This window comes from Meles meles, chromosome X (genome assembly GCF_922984935.1).
Source record: "Meles meles chromosome X, mMelMel3.1 paternal haplotype, whole genome shotgun sequence".
In the NCBI taxonomy this organism is placed as follows: Eukaryota; Metazoa; Chordata; class Mammalia; order Carnivora; family Mustelidae; genus Meles; species Meles meles.
Window position 1 is genome coordinate 17,523,846 of NC_060087.1, and position 19,144 is coordinate 17,542,989.

Below are 19,144 nucleotides of genomic sequence, written 5' to 3' on the forward strand. Positions count from 1 at the left end.
TTCTAGGGTTTCTAAATGTTAGTTATCCCCACCAAATACCTGATAATTTTTCAAACCTCGGTCTGAGATCTGAGGATTTGTATAAATCTTTTATCCCAGAACCTAACAGTCCCAGTATAAATTATTTCAAAACTTGATAAGCAATTATCGATTACTTCTTTATTTAATCTATGAAACAGTCCCATTTCATAGACTCCCAAGTGTGACATTATTTCCCTATATTTAAAAAAAAATGATAATAGGGGTGAGTGGGTGCCTTAGTCATTTAAACGTCTGACTCTTGGTTTCGGCGCAGGTCATGATCTCAGGGTCCTGGGATCAAGCCCTGCATCAGGCTTCACACTCAGCGGGGAGTCTGTTTCTCCCTTTCCCTCTGTCCCACCCCCTACTCTTGCTTGCTCTCTCTCTCTCTCACTCTCAAATAAAAAAATCCCTAAATAAATAAAAAGAAAATATATATAATTCTGTTGAACTGTATTACAAAAAACCTAAAGTACAAAAATGTTCATGTTTCATAGTTTCTGGAAATGACAATAATTTAACATGTTAGTCCTTGTGTGATTCCTTGAAATGTAATGAGGAAGTCATTTGGGCTTACAGTACTCAACTTACTTCTTAGTCACAAATACCCTTATCTTATATAGGAGCTTAGCCGCCATTTTCTCCTATTAACTCCCCAGATTACATGTTTATTCCAAGAGGTTTAAAACTAAGATTATAAGAGATAGATAGGATTTTGAGAAGCAAAGGAGAAACATGATTCAGTACTTATTATGTGTTTTTGACTAAATGTGTATATACCTGTCATATTACCTTAGTACATTCATATTTTAAAGTTAGATATATAAAACAAGAATATTTAGGGAAGCTCTGCTTTTGGACACAGTGACAAAGAAACACACATGTAAAGAAAAATACCTGAAAATATCCTAACTGTGGACTTTAAAATATATATATTTTTAGGCAAGTTTCTCATTTTATATCATAGACCCACTAGTTGTTGCTAAGAATAAGTTAAAAGAATTATTATTTACCCTAAACTATCAGACAAGTATAATATTGATAGACAACAATGGCCCTTCTAGAAATAAGCCAATAATGCCTGTGAGCTTTTATATATGCCAGACACTGTGCTAAGCATTTCAAAGGCATTGACCCATTTAATCCTCACAACCCAGTGAAGCAGGTGCTAATAGAATCCTTATTTTACTGATGGATTAAATATCTTAGCCAGCTTACCCAACTAGTAAGTAGTAGAGCTGAGATTAAGTACCCATGCATATTTAGGACTCTACCAGTGGTACCAGCTAGCTAAATGTGTTGAAAGTAATTTTCTAAATTGTAGAAAAATAATTTCCAGAAATTGAATTTCCTTCCAAATTCAAGCATTTAATTTCAAGCAAGCAGAAGTAGGTCTGATTCTGTATGGTCTCGTATGTGTTGTTTTTTATATATAGGGATTAGAGTAAATATGTTTTTACATAGACATGGCCCTGACAGACCTTAGGAAAAGGTAGCTAAATTGAGGGGTAAAATGAGCAACAATGTGTTATGCCCTTTTTAAATCCGAGAACATAAAATGGGTTCTACTTTCTTAAAAAGATAGATGAGACTAATTTCTGGAAACACGGAGTGGGGGAAGCAGCCTACATCAGTGGTTACTAGCACTGTGGCATCAGCCCTACTTGGTAATCCTGTTTTTTATCTAATTACTCTAGTGTGAGCTTCGGGATGTTGGTCTCAATTTTCTCCTTTGTTAAATGAAGATGATAGTACCTGTCTCATAGACTTTTTGTGAGAATTTCATGACAATGCATTGTAAGTTGCCTGGAAAGTGTCCAGTATATGCTAGGTATTTAGTCTCATTGTTGCCGCTGTTGCATAGAAACTTCAGTGCTGCTAAGAGAATACAGGTTAAGTATTCTCACCTCACAGAAAAAACGATAACTCTGTGAGGTGATGGCTGTGTTAAAATAGATTGATTGTAGTCATCGTTTCATAATTCTCTGTATTTCAAATAATCATGTTGTACAAGTTAAATAAATAATTTTTATTTATACCTCAATACAGCCTGAGGGGGTAACCAAAAGAACTTAAAGATCTCAATACATAAATAATAATAATAATAATAGTATCAACCATTTTAAACTCTTAGAAGAATTAGATGAGGTGAATAAACAGTGCAGTTTTTAAGTAAGTAACTTTAATGTGAACATTAGAAGAGGGGGAAAAGAGGACAGCATTAAGTCCCTTAAACTATTTGGTCTCATTTGCTCATGCTTCAAAGGTAAAGGTTTGAATTTGATGAGATCAGTTGCTTGGCAACTTTTCAGAACGATAATGTGCCCCATCAGCTTTCCTTTTTGCTGCTCACAGATTCTTTGCCCTTGCCTTTCCATCATACCACATTTCTATGCATAGAAACCAGCTAAAAGGTAGATACAGTTAACTGAGTCCTTTTGTGGCTGTTGAGTGGTCATATTTTATAAGAATAGGAAAAAAGCATTTTTTAACAATAATATCACATAATAGTATTGGTTTGAAGGCATCTAGACTTTTCTGATTTATTGAGAATCCAGGGCCTCACAAAAAACACAGGAATGAGTGCAGAGCTGTTATTTTAGAAATGTTCCTCATCAGTGTTATTTTTACACATTGTGCACTGAGGAAAATTAATTTCTATAACATTATAACTGAATATTTTCCACTCGAGTAGTTGGGACAATAGAAAACTACCATGTGCCATTTATCCACATGAATAGCTAACGGCTTGAAATGACTTAAACCAGCATGGTGAAGAACCTATGGGCAGTGACACTATGAACTGTTCTACTGGTGTGAGGAGAGGAAATTATCCACAGGTTCCAGAGTCTCTTATCATACTTCAACATTGTCTTTGTCTTACAATGTCATTCTACTTTTTAGTAAGTTAAATTATAATTAATAGCACTGTTTAAAACTTTTCTTAAAGGATTACATACACACAATACATTCATACTTCTTTATTTCTGAATATAAGCCTTCTCTCTTTCCTGTGATTTTTTTAAATATAAATTGTCTAACTAATCAGGTTAAAGTTCAGCTGTCACTCATCACCTATGCTAGAAAAAGAAATTGGGATTCTAACCACAGAAAATGTCTTTGTTCAAGTAAAATGTACCACTTCCAAAGAACTAACCATAGAAATAGAAATTAGTGAATCAAAAGTGTAGAAATATGAGATGTATACTATACCCACAGGAATTGTTATTCCTTTGGACTTACTTAATACAGTTCATAAAGACTGCATGTTGATTAGCTTCACAAAATAATTTTGAACATCAAGCTGATGGTGATAAGGGACCATGTAATGGATAGAAAAGTAGTTCAGCAGTTGTTTTGAGAGAAATGGAAACGTGTCTGTTCCTAATATAAGTATCAGAGTAATCAGTGAGAGAAGGTACTCTTTCCTAATTTGTGCAATTTTACTGACAGAAATAGCAGAGCATGAATTTGAGGTCAGATAGATCAGAACTTGGTATCACAGGTTGGCCTTTAATAACTGATTGACCTTGAACTTGAGCCTTACATCAATATGTTTTTGCTTCCTTATCTGTAAAATGAGATGGCAGGATTACTTATGTTTTTATGAGGGTTAAATGAGATAATGTATGTCTAGTACTTGGTACTGTTCTTGCCGCATGGAAAGTGCTCAAGAAATACTGCCTAAATGGCGTAATGAATTGTTGCTGCTCATAAATGAAAATGTTCCAAAGATTGTCAAGTGCCTATAGATCAAATTAACAATCCATCCTCTCCCTGTGGAGGGATTTAATAAAGGACAAAAGGGCTGGAAATATTCCCTTTGTTTGGTCTCTTTCCCTACCCACTAACCAGCCATTTAAATCATAACAATTAAAAGAAATATGAACAGATTTGATATGTTTGTTTGGTTTGGTTTTGAAAAGTAGAAGGAAGAATATTCAAATAGGTAATAATACTAAAAACTGCCCTGATCCAAATCTTTTTTTAAGTTCCATTATGGAAATCAGTAGCTCATACTCTGGACAGAAGGGCCTAAATAAAACCTCACAGCATCAGAATTCTCAGAACGGTTCAGACCCCACACCTTTTTAAAGTTTAATTGCTAGGGAGGAAAAGGAGAGCAAAAATAATATATAAAATAAATAAAATAGTTGGAGACTCCCAAAAAATGAAAGCAGGCAAGAAAACAATCAGCTTGAACAAATTAAAGTGCTAGATAATGAATAAAATAATAAGATGAAGAAAAAGGAACTCTTTTTTAAGTTTTTATTTATTTATGTATTTATCATCTTAATTTCGTTTTTTTTTCAATGTTCCAAGAGTCATTATTTATGCACCACACGCAGTGCTCCATGCAATATGTGTCCTCCTTAATACCCACCACCAGGCTCACCCATCCCCCTACCTCCTCCCCTCTAAATTCCAGAGTATCAATATGTGGGTAGAATGGAAAGATCAGCAAACCAAGTGAACAAAACTGATGGAACTGTCAGAGGAAAAAAGTAACTCTTAAAATGAATTCATCAACAGAAAAATGTGAAGTAGTGCTTCCCTTAAAGACAAAATGGGAAGCCAAGAATAGAAAGAGCCTGCCTAACTTAGGGATTCTCAGCTCGGGTCAGTATTGTCCTCCAGGGTACATTTGTAATTTTGCGGGGGGAGGGTGGTGGTGTTTGTAGTTATCATAACTGCAGAAAGGCTACTGGCATGTATAGTGGGTAGAGGCCCAGAATACTAGTACATATCCTACAAAGAGCAGGAGAGCTCCCAGCAATAAAGAATGATCCAGTCCACAATGTCAAGAATGCTGCTTTTGAGAAACCCTTAGCTAACTTAAGAGGAATCAACTACAGACAGATTTAATACAGAAGCAGATATGTATGACTAGAAAATCAAAGATCCCTTATAAGATGCAGGGCCAATTGCTTTTTTTTTTTTTTAATTCAAAGAATCTCTGAAATTATTGCCCTAAGAAGAGACTTACATTTACTCACCATTAACATAGTCTCTGGGCAAAAGTAATAAAATGTTTTGAGTGTCTGGGATGACCTATCCTACTCTACAACAGAAAATCCAATTGTGACATTCCCTGGAGCAGGAGGGGACCCATATTCCCTAGTTGAAATCAAAACGCATTTTGTCCTATGGAAAAAAAACTGTAGTAAATGGCAGCTAGGTAAAATTTAAGAGTGGTTAGTGTTAGCTTTCACATCACAGTGTGGATTAAGTATCCATCATTTCCCCAAATATGTTCTTCAGATCTCTAGTTCTGAAAGAGGATGTTTGCAAAACAAAGAGGTTTTCTGGTTAAATATGATTGGAAACCTCTGAATATTTTATCCCCTTCTTGGCAATTAATAAGTGAGTGTAAGCTTACTTTAAGGCTTTGAAGGTCTTCTTGAATTTGGGTTAGCTTATTGTTTCCCTAATGTATTTGTACATTGAATCTTTTTTGGTTTTGGTCACAAAATACTTAGTAACCTCCCAATGGAAGATTTGATGGAATATATTTTGGGCAATGCTAAAATAGACATTGGTAGCTCCTCTTAAAGACCAATGATAAAAATTTCTTTATGTTTTAAGTTACAAACATCTGACTTAATAGGTAAGGATTTGGAAAGACCTCTATTCTTTTTTGGGGTGGGGGAGGGAGAATCTGAAGCAGGCTCCACGCCCAGCTCAGAGCCTGACATGAGGCTCGGTCTCACAACCCTGAGATCTTGACTGGAACCAAAATCAAGAGCCCGGTGGGTGTTTAACTGATTGAGTCACCCAAGTGCCCCTGGAAAAGCCTCTACTCTTAAGTCAAAGTCTACCCCAGCAAACGGCGTATTGAATGTCATCTTCAGTTTTATCTTGCAGAAAAGCCATTTTCTAGAGTAAATCTTATTTGTCCAAACTCAAATAATAAATTATTACTTGTCCAAACTCAAGTAATAAATACGAACTGGAAAGATCAGTGCATGGTGTTCTATACTCCAGGTTCCTTGTAGAATTACTGGTATCACTGCAAAACAGTTTGCCAGAAATCATGGAGAATATAGATCCTTTGGGCAGGAGAGAGGGGAGGAAGTAGAAAATGTCAAGTGTTATGTCGAATCTTGTTAAATAAGAGATAACTAAAAATTGTATGTTGATTACCTTAAAGACTGGCGACATTCGGGGTGCCTGGGTGGCTCAGTGGGTTAAAGCCTCTGCCTTCAGCTCGGGTCATGATCCCAGAGTCCTGGGATCGAGCCCCACATCGGGCTCTCTGCTCTGCGGGGAGCCTGCTTCCTCCTCTCTCTCTGCCTGCCTCTGTCTACTTGTGATCTCTGTCTGTCAAATAAAAAAAAAAAAAAGACTGGCGACATTAGAGCAAATAATTAAGGCAATAAAGAAGCATTTAAAATTATACATATGAAAACCCAACATTCTTTTGTAAGTCTCTCAGCTTACAAGTTGACACATCATGCCAAAGCAATGTATTTTCCATCTTTGTTAAGGTGATGGACAGCAAATACAAAGCTACATCCACACTTTATGTTCTAATCCTCCATTAGTTCTTCACATAGCATTTAAGAATTTTTTGCAAGAGTTGCATACTGGGTGGGAGGACACGTAAACAAAAGCAGTAATCATACATGTCATTGAATTATTTTTGAAGATAAAAGAATTGGATTTTTGTATAATGCAGTGGTCTTGAATTCATACCAAGGCACTGTGATGTAGCAAGGAGAGCACTGGGATAGGAAGTTGGAAGTGTATTTGTGGGCTGACTCCAACACTGACTACTGGTGAAATCCTGAGGAATTAACGTTGGTGTGTCTTAAGTTTTTCATCTCTCCCTTTCTTGCCAGTTGTATTGGCTGATGTAATCCCAAACAGAAAATTATGTGAAAGGAATTATAAAGTTATTACAAGATATCATTCTGTTTATTTCAAAAGAGAGTCTTCAATTGATGGTCTTAATCATTGTGTTTTTTTACTCTTCATGAGAAAAGGGGACTCTCTCTTCTGTTGATAAGATTTTCAAGACACTGCTTTACTAAGATTTTTTTAAATAAAATAGAGTGACTAACATTATACTGTATGTTAACTAACTGGAATTTAAACAAAAACTTGAAACTACAAAAAAAAATAAAATAAAAGAGGGCTTTAATTTGTGGTTAACTTGAAAATTGGATGTTTCTAACCACGTAGCATTTCCATCCTCATGTCATCTTTCTTGTCCACAACTGTATTAATGCTGAGCACAGCATGGGGCAATGGTATTTTAGCATAGCTCATTTTTTCTTACCCACCAGAGCCATCAGAGGAGGACCCAGAAGTCTTTTGCCACTTAAACAGTATTTAAACCATCTGAATCTTTCCTAGTCCTCAACACCCCTCTAATGTAGAAGTGACACTCTATGCACAGTGGCAAACATTTCAACTTAGAAAAACCTGTCTTTCCAGACTCCAATGTGTACTGCGCAGTTGTTCTCTTGGTAGAATTGTTACAAAAGGTAATCTTATTCAAAATATAATTAACCTTGAAATCAAGTGTTAAAAGTCCCATATAATTTTTGATACAGTTCAAAATTTTCTCCTTCAATAACTTTTTTTTTCCATTTTATTTATTTTTTTCAGCGTAACAGTATTCATTGTTTTTGCACAACACCCAGTGCTCCATGCAAAACGTGCCCTCCCTATTACCCACCACCTGTTCCCCCAACCTCCCACCCCTGACCCTTCAAAACCCTCAGGTTGTTTTTCAGAGTCCATAGTCTCTTATGGTTCGCCTCCCCTCCCCAATGTCCATAGCCCCCTCCCCCTCTCCCAATCCCACCTCCCCCCAGCAACCCCCAGTTTGTTTTGTGAGATTAAGAGTCATTTATGGTTTGTCTCCCTCCCAATCCCATCTTGTTTCATTTATTCTTCTCCTATCCCTCTAATCCCCCATGTTGCTTCTCCATGTCCCCATTTAAAATCTAGATCACTTTTAGAAAGCAATAGGAAAATTTAAAAACAAGATGTAGTTTATTCTTTGAAATGAGATTTTAATTGTTTTTGTTCTCCATTAATGAAACTGAAAAGATTTCAAGTTAATAGTAATTAGATTTGTATTTGATTCAGATTATTACAAGGTTTTAAAGCCAGTACTTAAATAATCATCACATTGCAATGTTTACAACCCAACTTTTTCCCAAGCTCTTTTATCCAAAAATAAAATTCAAAAAATATGGCCTTAAAGATCAAAGTGCCTGTTTTTACTTATTTTATTAGATCCAGATATGTTGCTTTTATTCTTGAAAAATTACTGACTTTCCATTCAGTTCCGTGTTATTCCTCTTTAAATGTGTTATTGTCTACCTTAAATTACCTCGGGACGTTTTCCTAGAAATGCAGTCAACCATCTGAAAGTAATTTTTCTGTCTGGTATGTGGGGAGTTTGATGGGTATATGTGGCATGCTTGTAGCTTAACATTCCTTACTACACTCATTTTCATGAAAATATTGGTTAAAATATTCAGAACAGATGTGTATGTGTGTGTGTATATGTATATATTTTTTCTCCTTAGACTCTAGAGAAAGCTTTTTTTGTGAGCATTAAAGGGCATGTCAAATTTCTCTGCAGTCTTTTTTTCAACTGTGAGAGAGAATATTGCTTCTCAGGTGCTGTTTATCACCCTGAAATTTAATGATTTTAGCATGTCTGAGATTGAAAAAGGCAGCAATTCAGTAGTATTTCAACAGATATCATGGGTAGCCTAATACAGGAATGTTTCCACATATCAGGAGGTAGGACCCCTAGTTCATTGGTTTGGTTTTTGTTTTTTGTTTTTTAGATTTTATTTATTTATTTGAGAGAGAGAGAGCGTATGCATGAGTTGGGAAAGGGCCAGGCAAGAAGGAGGAGCAGACTCCCTACTAAGCAGGGAGCCCAACATGGGGCTTGATCTCAGGACCCTGAGATCATGACCTGAGCTGAAGTCAGATGCTCAACCAACTAAGCCACCCAGATACCCCTGGACCCCTATTCTGATGTATTACCAAACTGCTCTCTAAGGCTTGATTTGTTAGAAATGAAGGCAGTTGGTCAGGTTGACATACTACATTGAAAGAAAGGGTGGGAAGGTGGGAGGGAAAAGGAAGGAAAAATGAGGGGGAGGGGACTGGAAAGCTGACAGGAAGGAAGGAGAAGGAAACTATGAAAATAAAAAAATTAATGGCATAGCTTGGACAGTTTTCAGTCCAGGGTGTGAGGAAGGACCCCTGTTTACTTGCTTAACAAGTAATCAGTCACTAAGTATTGAATAGTTACTGTGTTTAAGGCCATGTGCTATGTGCTAGAGATACCACAGTAAACAACAGAGAAATTACTCTTGTGAAATTTACATTCTAGAAGAGGGACAGAATTCAAGCAACTAATTTAGTAAATACTTATTTGACTATAAATGGCATGCTATGAAGAAAAACTACAACAGAAAATGAGAACAAATACAGAGAAGCCCAGCCTAGAATAAGAGATCAAGGAGAGCATCCATGAAGAAATGACATTTTCACTTAGCTTTCAAGGGTATATGTGAATTTAGCAGAAGAGGAGAGGAAAACCAGAGGAGGACAGAGTCCTGTGTCAGATGAAAATGTTTCAAAGAAGGGAATAATCCTGTGCATCACATGCTACAGATAGGTAAAAAAAGTCAAAGGTTCTAAGAATTGTCTTTCGGATTTAGCAACAAGAAGGTGCTAGTGAACTTGACAGTAATGGTTTTGGTGTAGTTTGGGGGGCAAGAGCCTAATCAGAGAAGTTCCAAGAAAGAGAAAGGAGGAGATTCCAAATAAAGTGGGATGCTACACTATGTCTTTCTATGTCTGGATTATTTCATTTAGCATGATGTCTTTAGATTCATCCATGTTATCACAAATTTAGGATTTCCATCTTTTGTGGCTGAATAATACTCTGTTGTATACATATACCACATTTTCTCTAGCCACTCATCCATTAATGGGCACTTAGGTTGTTTCCATGTCTTAGCTCTTATGACTAATGACAGTGAATATGGGAGTGCATGTATCTCCTTGAGATACTAATTTTATTTGGATATATACCCAAAAGTAGGGTTGGGGAATCATATGGTAGCTCTGTGTTCTTTGCTTTGCTTTGTTTTGAGGAACGTCAATACTGTTTTCCATTTTTATACTTGAAATTTGAGAGTAGATCTCAAGTGTTCTTATCACACATACCCACACACACAAACGGTAACCATGTGAGGTGAAGGATGTATTAACTGGATTGTGGCCATCACTTCACAATGTATATGTACATTAAAACATCATGTTGCACACCTTAAAAATCATGTTGTAATTAATATATATTAATATATAACATTCTTTTTTGTCAGTCAGACCTCAATAAAGCTAGAAAAAAGGGAGAGGAATTAGAGAATGAGAACATAAATGAGTTTTATGTTCTAGGAGTTTTTCTGTAAAGGAGAGCAGAGAAATGAGGTGGTAGCTGAGTGGTAGTTTTCTGGTGAAGGGAGGAGGTGTTTTTGTTTTTTGAAGATTGCAGAAATTACAGCATGTTTATTTGCTAATTGGAACCATTTGGTAGAAAGGGAAAAATTGATGCGCCAGGAGAAAGAAGCGAACATTGCACAAGAGATAGTTTTTTGTTTTTTGTTTTTTTTAAGAGATAGTTTTGAGTAAGTGAGAGGGACTAGGATCCAGTGAAGGGCCCAGTAATTGGGGTTATCCATAATGTTAGTATCCTCCCATTGAAGCATTCAAAAAATTTTAATCATTACGTGCTGTGGTCAGTATCTTTGCCAGGAGCACTCATAACAAAGATACCTAAGACCCAGTTTCTGCCAAAAGGTAGAAAAACCTTTAACAGAAAGATATAATACAATATCATAATATATAATTGTACATATAGCAAAAACACTATGAAAGAGCCCAGAAGGGTGAGCACTTAGCTCTGCCAAAGGCCAGTGTAACATTTGCAATAGCACCAAATATGCTTTCTTATCTAAGGGAAATGTCAGCTTATTTTCAAGCAAGTCTATGCAGTAATACTAAAATGTAGCAATTTCATTTAAAAACCAGTACCTTAGATCATTACAAAGTACTCCATCGTTGTCAGTATTCTTTTGTTTTAAAGATTTTATTTATTTATTTTTATGTATTTTAGAGAGAGAGAGAGAGGGCACAAGTGGGGGAAGGAGTAGAAGGGGAAAGAATCTCAAGCAGACGTCCTGCTGAGCATGGAGCCTGGCGCGGGTTAAGATCCTGAGACCATGACCTGAGCTGAATCAAAAAGTTAAACGCTAGGGGCACCTGGGTGACTCAGTGGGTTAAAGCCTCTGCCTTTGGCTCGGGTCATGATCCCAGGGTCCTGGGATCGAGCCCCACATCGGGCTCTCTGCTCCGCAGGGAGCCTGCTTCCTCCTCTCTCTCTGCCTGCCTCTCTACCTAGTTGTGATTTCTCTCTGTCAAATAAATAAAATATTTAAAAAAAAAAAAAGTTAAACGCTAAAATGACTGAGCCACCCAGGCAGCCCTCATTGTCAGTATTCTTAAAATAATATTTAGTGTTCTATTTGTGTTTAATTACAGCTAAATACAGTTCATAATAAAAAACTACTTGCCATTAATTTCAAAATAAAATTAAAATAAAATCCAAAAATAATTATCTTTCAACTCTACATTTATTAGAATACAGTAAGAAATACAGTGCACAATTCCTGCCTCTATGGAAATCCAAGTTAGAAATCTCCAGTTGTGCAACAGATATGACAAGCAAGTAACAAAATAGTGTAAACTATGAGACCGTAGCACGGAGATATCACAAGGCTTATGGTAGGACGTCAAATATACTGTACAATTAATAAATATTTTATGCTTGGAGGGATAAAAAATTTAAGAGAAAGTGGTCAGCAAAATTTATAATAGGGCTCTTTATTTTTTTACTGTGTTCTTGACTACTATTACTAATTTTCATCATAAATTAGTAAATACAAGTGTCACTACCTAAAAAGATGTCTTAAAATTTTTCAGATTATTTTTCAGAGATTTATTATTGGTGTATGTACATTTCCATAAGGAGTAAGTCAAATGTACTTAATAAGCCTTTAAAAGTAATTACAAACATAAAAATATTTTGCATATATTAATAATAGTATACATTTGACTTAAAACCAAAATAATGCTTATACTACTCTCCTTTCTTTTGACCAGTGGTACTGCAGCAACAAACCATACATTTCTTTTTCCATTTAGACTTTGCTGTTTTGTGTAATTACAATTACTTGCAGTGGCAAACACTTCCATGCTGCCATCAAAGATCTCTGTATTTGGAATTAGGAATAATTTAAGCCATTCTCTATTTTTCATTTTGCCAAGCACTGCTGTTTATATGAGCGTTTCCTCATTCTTTTATTAAGTCTGTTTCAATATTTCAGCACAATAAAAAATTTATAAAAGGAGTAATACTTATAAGCAACATTATTTCTTATAATTAAACAAATAATACTTTTAAAAATGATTATTTTTACTTGGCATTGCTAGATTCTGAGCTTTGTAACTATAAAAAGCAAAAGACTGATGTCCTCCAAAAGTGAATTTCATTTTATTTTATTTTATTTTAAAGATTTTATTCATTTATTTCATGAGAGAGAGTGAGAGAGGGAACACAAGCAGGGGGAGTTGGAGAGGAAGAAGCAGTCTTCTGGCCTAGCAGGGAGCCCGAGGCAGAGCTCAATCCTAGGACCCTGGGATCATGACCTGAGCTGAAGGCAGATGCTTAATGACTGAGCCACCCAGGTGCCCTCAAAAGTGAATTTTAATTAAGGTTTTGATCTCAGTTTTTTGTTTAATTCAATACCTTTTTCTCAATTTTGTGTTTGCAATATACAGTATACTCTACTAAAAAAATCACCAGAAAATCAGTGTTTACTCTTTTGCAAATTTTTTCCCTAAGGTTAATAATATAACCAAGCATATCAAGGGCTTAATTATATGCCTCAATGACTTAGCTCCTTGAGAATCTCAGAGAAGATGACCTGAAATACAACAGAAACAGTTATTTATTTCATATTCTATGCATGAAGCATGTTTCTTCTTGGTTTTGTGCATATATATATTTGACTCCAAACAACCAATCAATTCTTTGAAAAATATCAAAATACTTTATATATGCATATAATAACATGTAGACTTATTTATTGGGTTGTTCACTTTCCAAAGGATTTTCTTGGTGACATGTAGAAACAGTGGTAGGGCTGTTAATTAGTTTCAGTACACACATGCTGAAATGGACTTTACTTTAAAAACCAGATTCTAAAGAATTAAGTTGTAGGAATTTTGGAAATACAGAATTCAAAACATTGAAAATATGGAGGATTGATTCTGCCAAGCAGTTGAATAGACATGACAGAACTGAACCTTTCCCAAAAGTTTTACCTAACCCTGGGAGGGCAGGATATTATCGACCTGCATCAGCTCTCCCAAAGCTCTCCCTTTGTAAAAATGCAGAGATCTGCTCTATGAGAATTTTGGAATCTTAGGTGATTGTTTTTAAAGTCGTTTGCACACCTTGAAAGGAAACCACTTTTAAATAAACACTACATTTTTGGGCTCATTAATAATTTAATCATATCCAGTTCATCCTCAGACTTTCAAAGATGCTTAGCAAAATATACTATGTAAACTCTATCATTGTACATAGTATAAAAATCATAAGGTTACATTTTCCTGAGGAACAGAATTAAGCGTCTCCTAATAGAATTTTTTTATTTTTTTTATTTTTTTTAATATTTTATGTATTTATTTGACAGAGAGAGAGAGATCACAAGCAGTCAGAGCGGCAGGCAGAGAGAGAGGAGGAAGCAGGCTCCCCGCCGAGCAGAGAGCCCGATGCGGGGCTCGATCCCAGGACCCTGAGATCATGACCCGAGCCGAAGGCAGAGGCCTTAACCCACTGAGCCACCCAGGCGCCCCTAGAATTTTTTTAAATACATGGACTGATGCTAGTAATTGATCATGAAATTTAGCTGGGCAAGGAAGGAAATGAAGAGGTATATAGTGACTGAGAGGTCTTAGAAGGTGGGATGATCCGTAGATTAAGGAGGAGGATATTTGGACTTGAAGTGCTGCAGGGATTGCACTAGAAATACTGAAGACAGTAGTTGAAAAGTGGGGTGCTAGAAAGGATTACAGCCTTTGCAATAAACAGGTTAAGCATATAACCACAGGAGTGGGTAGAGGAGAGAACTTCAAGAAACTGAGAAACCAAAATATTGGAGGATGAATATTGAAGTAACCTCGAATTATGGCAGAAGTGGTGTTTAAATGCCTGGTTTTCAACCCTGGTACTACACACTTCCCAACTGTGTGTCCTTGGGCCAGTTACATTACCTGTCTCAGTTTCTTCATCAGTAAAACGAGGGTAATGATAGTCTATTTCTCATAACTATGAGGATTAAACAATTTAATACTTATAAAACCCTTAGACAGTTTTTGGCATATGGTAAATTATATATATATATATATATATATATATATAGTACTATTATCACGTGCATCATAATCATCATTATTATGATCCAATCCCATGTGGGTCTTGGCTTTTCATTCATTTAAAATTTATTGAGCAGTTATTGTATGTCAGGCATTGTGCTAGGTATGCTTTTTAAACATTTTTATGATTTTCTTAGGGTCTTTTGTGCTTCAGGAATTTCAAGTTGATCAAAAATAATATACTGGAGCCTCACCAAAAAGTTATGCTTGAAGTCTATATCATGAGTTCTGCTTGCTAAAGTAAAATGTTATTTAGTAAGACTACAGACAGAGAGAAACAGGACAGGCCAGCCAATGCAGTGATTACTTGGATCTGGAATCTAGACTTGTTCACAATAGCAAAAGAGATGCTTGGGGGTAGGGCAGGCCCAGCTATAGGCCATAAATGAGAATCCAGCCATATTGCTGAAGCATGGTGATGAATCCAAAATATATTGTGACAGGAGTTAGGAGGCAGTGGAGATTGGAAGTCAGCATTGTAGCATTTCAGCAGCCACAGCAGGTTAATATCCTTGCAGGCACGTTAAATACACGGGGCTACTATCTTGGAGACTGGCTATCAAGATATAGACACTTGGGTATTGGGGAGTAAGGCAGAGAACCAGTGACTGAAGAGAAAGTGAAATTCCCTAAAATAGTGATACTCTTTGTAAAGGACCATACCCTTAAAGTCTGGGGCTCCTAAGAGAGCAAACCTAGGCTGTTCTTTATTATTTATAAAAGGATGCCTTAAGATTGCATTATCACCTGGCCAATTGCCACAGGCAGTTTCACCTTCTGGCTCAAAACACACATTTTTCATCTACACAAATGCCAACCATAACGTTGCATATGAGTGAGTGTGTTTTGCAGACTGTAGCTAAAAATCAGTGTTAAGTATGAGCGGACATGGGGAAGAAAAACAATGTGATGTGAATTTTGTTCTCTGTGTTTAGGCAAGCTACGACCTATATCTATGCCAGTGGAATATAATTGGGTGGGGGACTATGAAGATCCAAATAAGATGAAGAGAGATAGTAGAAGAGGTAAGTGTTCTAGAATTTCAGTGTAGGCTGGGGTGTTGGAACAAAAAGAAAATTTAAATGTTCTTTAAATAGGTTGTTATGGCTTCAGTGGAAAACTTCTTTCTCTCGTTGATTTTATGATACACCCAAACCAACTCAGACCAACGTTTGACTATCTTAATATGTTATTAAATAAATATCTTCTCTGAATATCTCTTAAGGGATTCAGGGCAGATAAGTAGAGTGTAAAAAAAATAAAAGTCTGATTGTTATGTCAAAGTCACTATTTGGAAAACAAGGTCAGAAGTGTGAAACTGCATAAAAGAATTAAGTTCAAAGAATACGAAGAGCTTGTGATCAGTCCCCATTGGTCCGCAATGCAACCTCACTACTTTTGAATTAGTACAATCTTCAAATGGGTATTGACGTACATGAATAACGCTAATGGAAACTGGGCCAGTGACTAATGAAAACCATATAGAAACGGAAAAAAAACACTTTGCTTTTTTTCTCTTCTGTTTGTTGTTCAGGGTTATCTTCTTACTTGGGGGTGGGCTACACATGAAGTATCTACAAAAGTAAGTTTTTATGTTCACTTATCCTGCTGTTGACGTGAGCAGTAAAGAGAGCCACTGGAAGTCTCACTACTAAATGGGTCTCGACCAGCTGTGGATGTGATGAACTACTTCTTTCTGAAATAGAGAGCCATAAAGTTATAGATAAAAAATAAAACAAAGCAAAAAAACTATTCATAGGGCCTCAGCTCACTAAGGTTCCTTCATAATCTATTTAACCCATTTGCCTGTTACTTCTAGCTGATGTGCTGAATTTACCACACAGGAATAAGCAACTGCTTCATTAGTCTAGTTAACACTTATTTCATGGAGTGAACATTTCAGAAAATGTTGGTAAATACAGGAATATTGACAGCTTCCTTTACATCTAAGTATTCGTTCCATTTTCCAAATTTTAGTTTCTGACTTCATTTGTGTTATAGAATTAATCAAGAAAAAAGTTTAAAAAGCAACATATATGCTATTACTGAGCCATTGTTTTGAGACTTCATATGATGATGATATCTTGGGGGAAAATGCTTTATGAAGTTCTAAGTGATGGCTGTCAGTTTAAGCATGGATTCTATGAACTAAGTTTCCAAACTCTTGGTTCAGAATATGGGTTTTAAGTTCTCCAAGGATGCTAGTCTGTTATAGGTCACTATTTGTCATCGATTTTTGGCAGAATCTCCCTGGGGAACTTGTTAAAAATTTTATGAGCCACACACCCAGAATTTCTGATTCAAGTTTTACAGTGATTCTCATATAGTTGGTCCAGAGATAAAACTTGGATAAATAATCTGTAGGCTATTTCTTATTGCCCTATGATCCCAAATGATTATGATGCTCCATGTTTTTACTACATAGGTATTTTATAAATTAAATCAAGTTACATTTCAGAAATGAAATCTAATAGCACAATCAGGGAAGAGTGATAAATTTGGAATATTTGCATATTTATATTGGTGTATTTCTCTTTTTATATAGAAAACTCTCTACTTCGATACATGAGCAATGAAAAAATTGCTCAAGAAGAGTACATGTTTCAGAGAAACAGCAAAAAAGACACAGGGAAGAAGTCTAAAAAGAAGAGCGATAAGGGTAATAGCCCGACTCACTATTCATTGCTACCTAGTTTGCAAATGGATGCACTGAGACAGGACATCATGGGCACGCCTGTGCCAGAGACCACACTATACCATGTAAGTAAAATTTCAAAGATTCTGTGCTATAGCTTCTATTGAGAACCTGGACCAAATGACTCTTTTGGGCAAAGTCCAGATTGCTTATCTTTATCCTATTGCCAGATTTTCATAAAAGATCCTAAGTTTAGAAATGTTTTTAAAAACTTTGATGGCTTATTGATTTGTTCTTCAGGTCATATATTCAGTGAGTTCATATGTTATAGCAGTTTCAATTTTTTAATGAAATAATATGCTCAGAATTGATGGAGAATAATAATTAATTAGGTGATTAATCACCTATAATAATAAACAGTAAGTAGATAGCTATAAAATTCAACATTAAAGATAGGATTTTTAATGTATTCATGAGCATCTTTTATGTGCTAGACTTGGATCATGGTGCTTGAGGTAAACATGAGAATACATAGATAGCACATTATTATATGGAGAGAAATACACACCAAGGATTCCAATGGAAATTGATTATTGTAATGAGTAGGTGTAAGAAGTATAGGAGGAACATGGGAGAAGGAGGAACTTAGCTTTCTGGGGAAGTGAAAAAAGGCTTAGAATGGGGAGTATTTGGGTGAAGAGGGAAAGATGAGTAGCACGGGAAGATATATGGAAGTACACCCCAAATGTGTGAGAATATGGTATGTTCCAGGAGCTTCCTGTTGCTCAGAACGACCAGTTCATTAAAAATTGAGGGAAAGCATGTGGGGAAGGGGTAGTAGGTGGGCCTAGAGAGGTAGGCTGCAGTTAGATCAGGAGTTTTATAACCAAGTACTTAGGCTCTTTCTAGCAGTGATAAAAAAAAAAAAGAAGAAGAAGAAGAACTATTGAAGAATTTTGAGCTGGGAACTCAAATGATGAGACTGGCCTGTTGGATCTCTATGTTGAGGAGTACTGAGCAAGAGGTCTGAGATCAAAGTTGGAGTCATTACGCCCAGGCCAGGCAGATGATGAGAAACTAGGATAGTGACAGTGTGGAGGTTGAGAATGTTGTTAGCCAGAACATTCAATTGACAAAATCAACCCATTGTACACCATTTTGGTTAAAAGGGAATTTGTTGTGCCAGTGGAACTATAGCATCTTACTAGGAGCTCTTGAAAAACATGGATTCAAGTTTTAAAGTAATTTGGATCACAGTATCAAAATGCTTAATCTGTCAATGCAGTAGAAGGTGTACCATCTAGGTATACAAGGTGTGAAAGATAAATAGCTCCTATTTGAGTTACTTTTCTGAGCCAGTCTTTTAAATCGTCTGCTTAGCTATTCTAAAGCTCTCTCATAAAACTAGAGTGTAGAAAAATATTTCCGTTTATTTGGGTGGAAGTAGGAGAGGAATGAGCTCTTCTAGGTCCTCATTCTCTACCCTCCCCAAGCCTCTTCCTCTTTAAGCGATAGCGCCCATATCAAAAACTGCTCCTCTAAGTGACTGACAAATCAAATGACTGTATTTGCCACAGTCATTTTGTAGTCAGTCTGAAATCAGTACTCTTAGCTCTATGAAGGGGGCCAGTTTTGCTGTCACTAGACAGAAATTCTGTCTGAATACGAGCTCCCTCTAGAATCTGGTGCGCCAGTCATAAGTAATGTTGTGCAAACAAAGACCTAGACATAAGGGACAGGTGGTCTGTTTGAGAGGGAGGTTGGTAGTGCGAAATGAAGCTGCAGAAGGAGGAAGAGGCCACTTCACCCGAGCATGTAAACTATCAAAGGGTTTGGATTTATCCTAAGAGGAGAAGTAAGCCATTGAAGGCACATTTAAACACTCAGCCTTTGCCATCCTGTCAAGCACATCTGGACCTCTGGACAGGAGTAGATTGTAGG

General features: G+C 36.3%; 1 protein-coding gene across 5 annotated transcripts in view; it reads left to right on the forward strand.

Moving 5' to 3' along the window:
• CNKSR2 (connector enhancer of kinase suppressor of Ras 2) overlaps positions 1 to 19,144 on the forward strand; it is a 299,498-nt gene that overhangs the window by 194,076 nt on the left and 86,278 nt on the right. For 3 of the 5 annotated variants that reach the window (XM_045996324.1, XM_045996326.1, XM_045996328.1), the window contains 2 exons: positions 15,504 to 15,593; positions 17,114 to 17,328. In XM_045996324.1, coding sequence (XP_045852280.1) covers positions 15,504 to 15,593; positions 17,114 to 17,328 — 305 coding nt within the window. The remainder of the gene's footprint in view (positions 1 to 15,503; positions 15,594 to 17,113; positions 17,329 to 19,144) is intronic. The other 2 variants (XM_045996325.1, XM_045996327.1) reach the window with 1 other exon arrangement.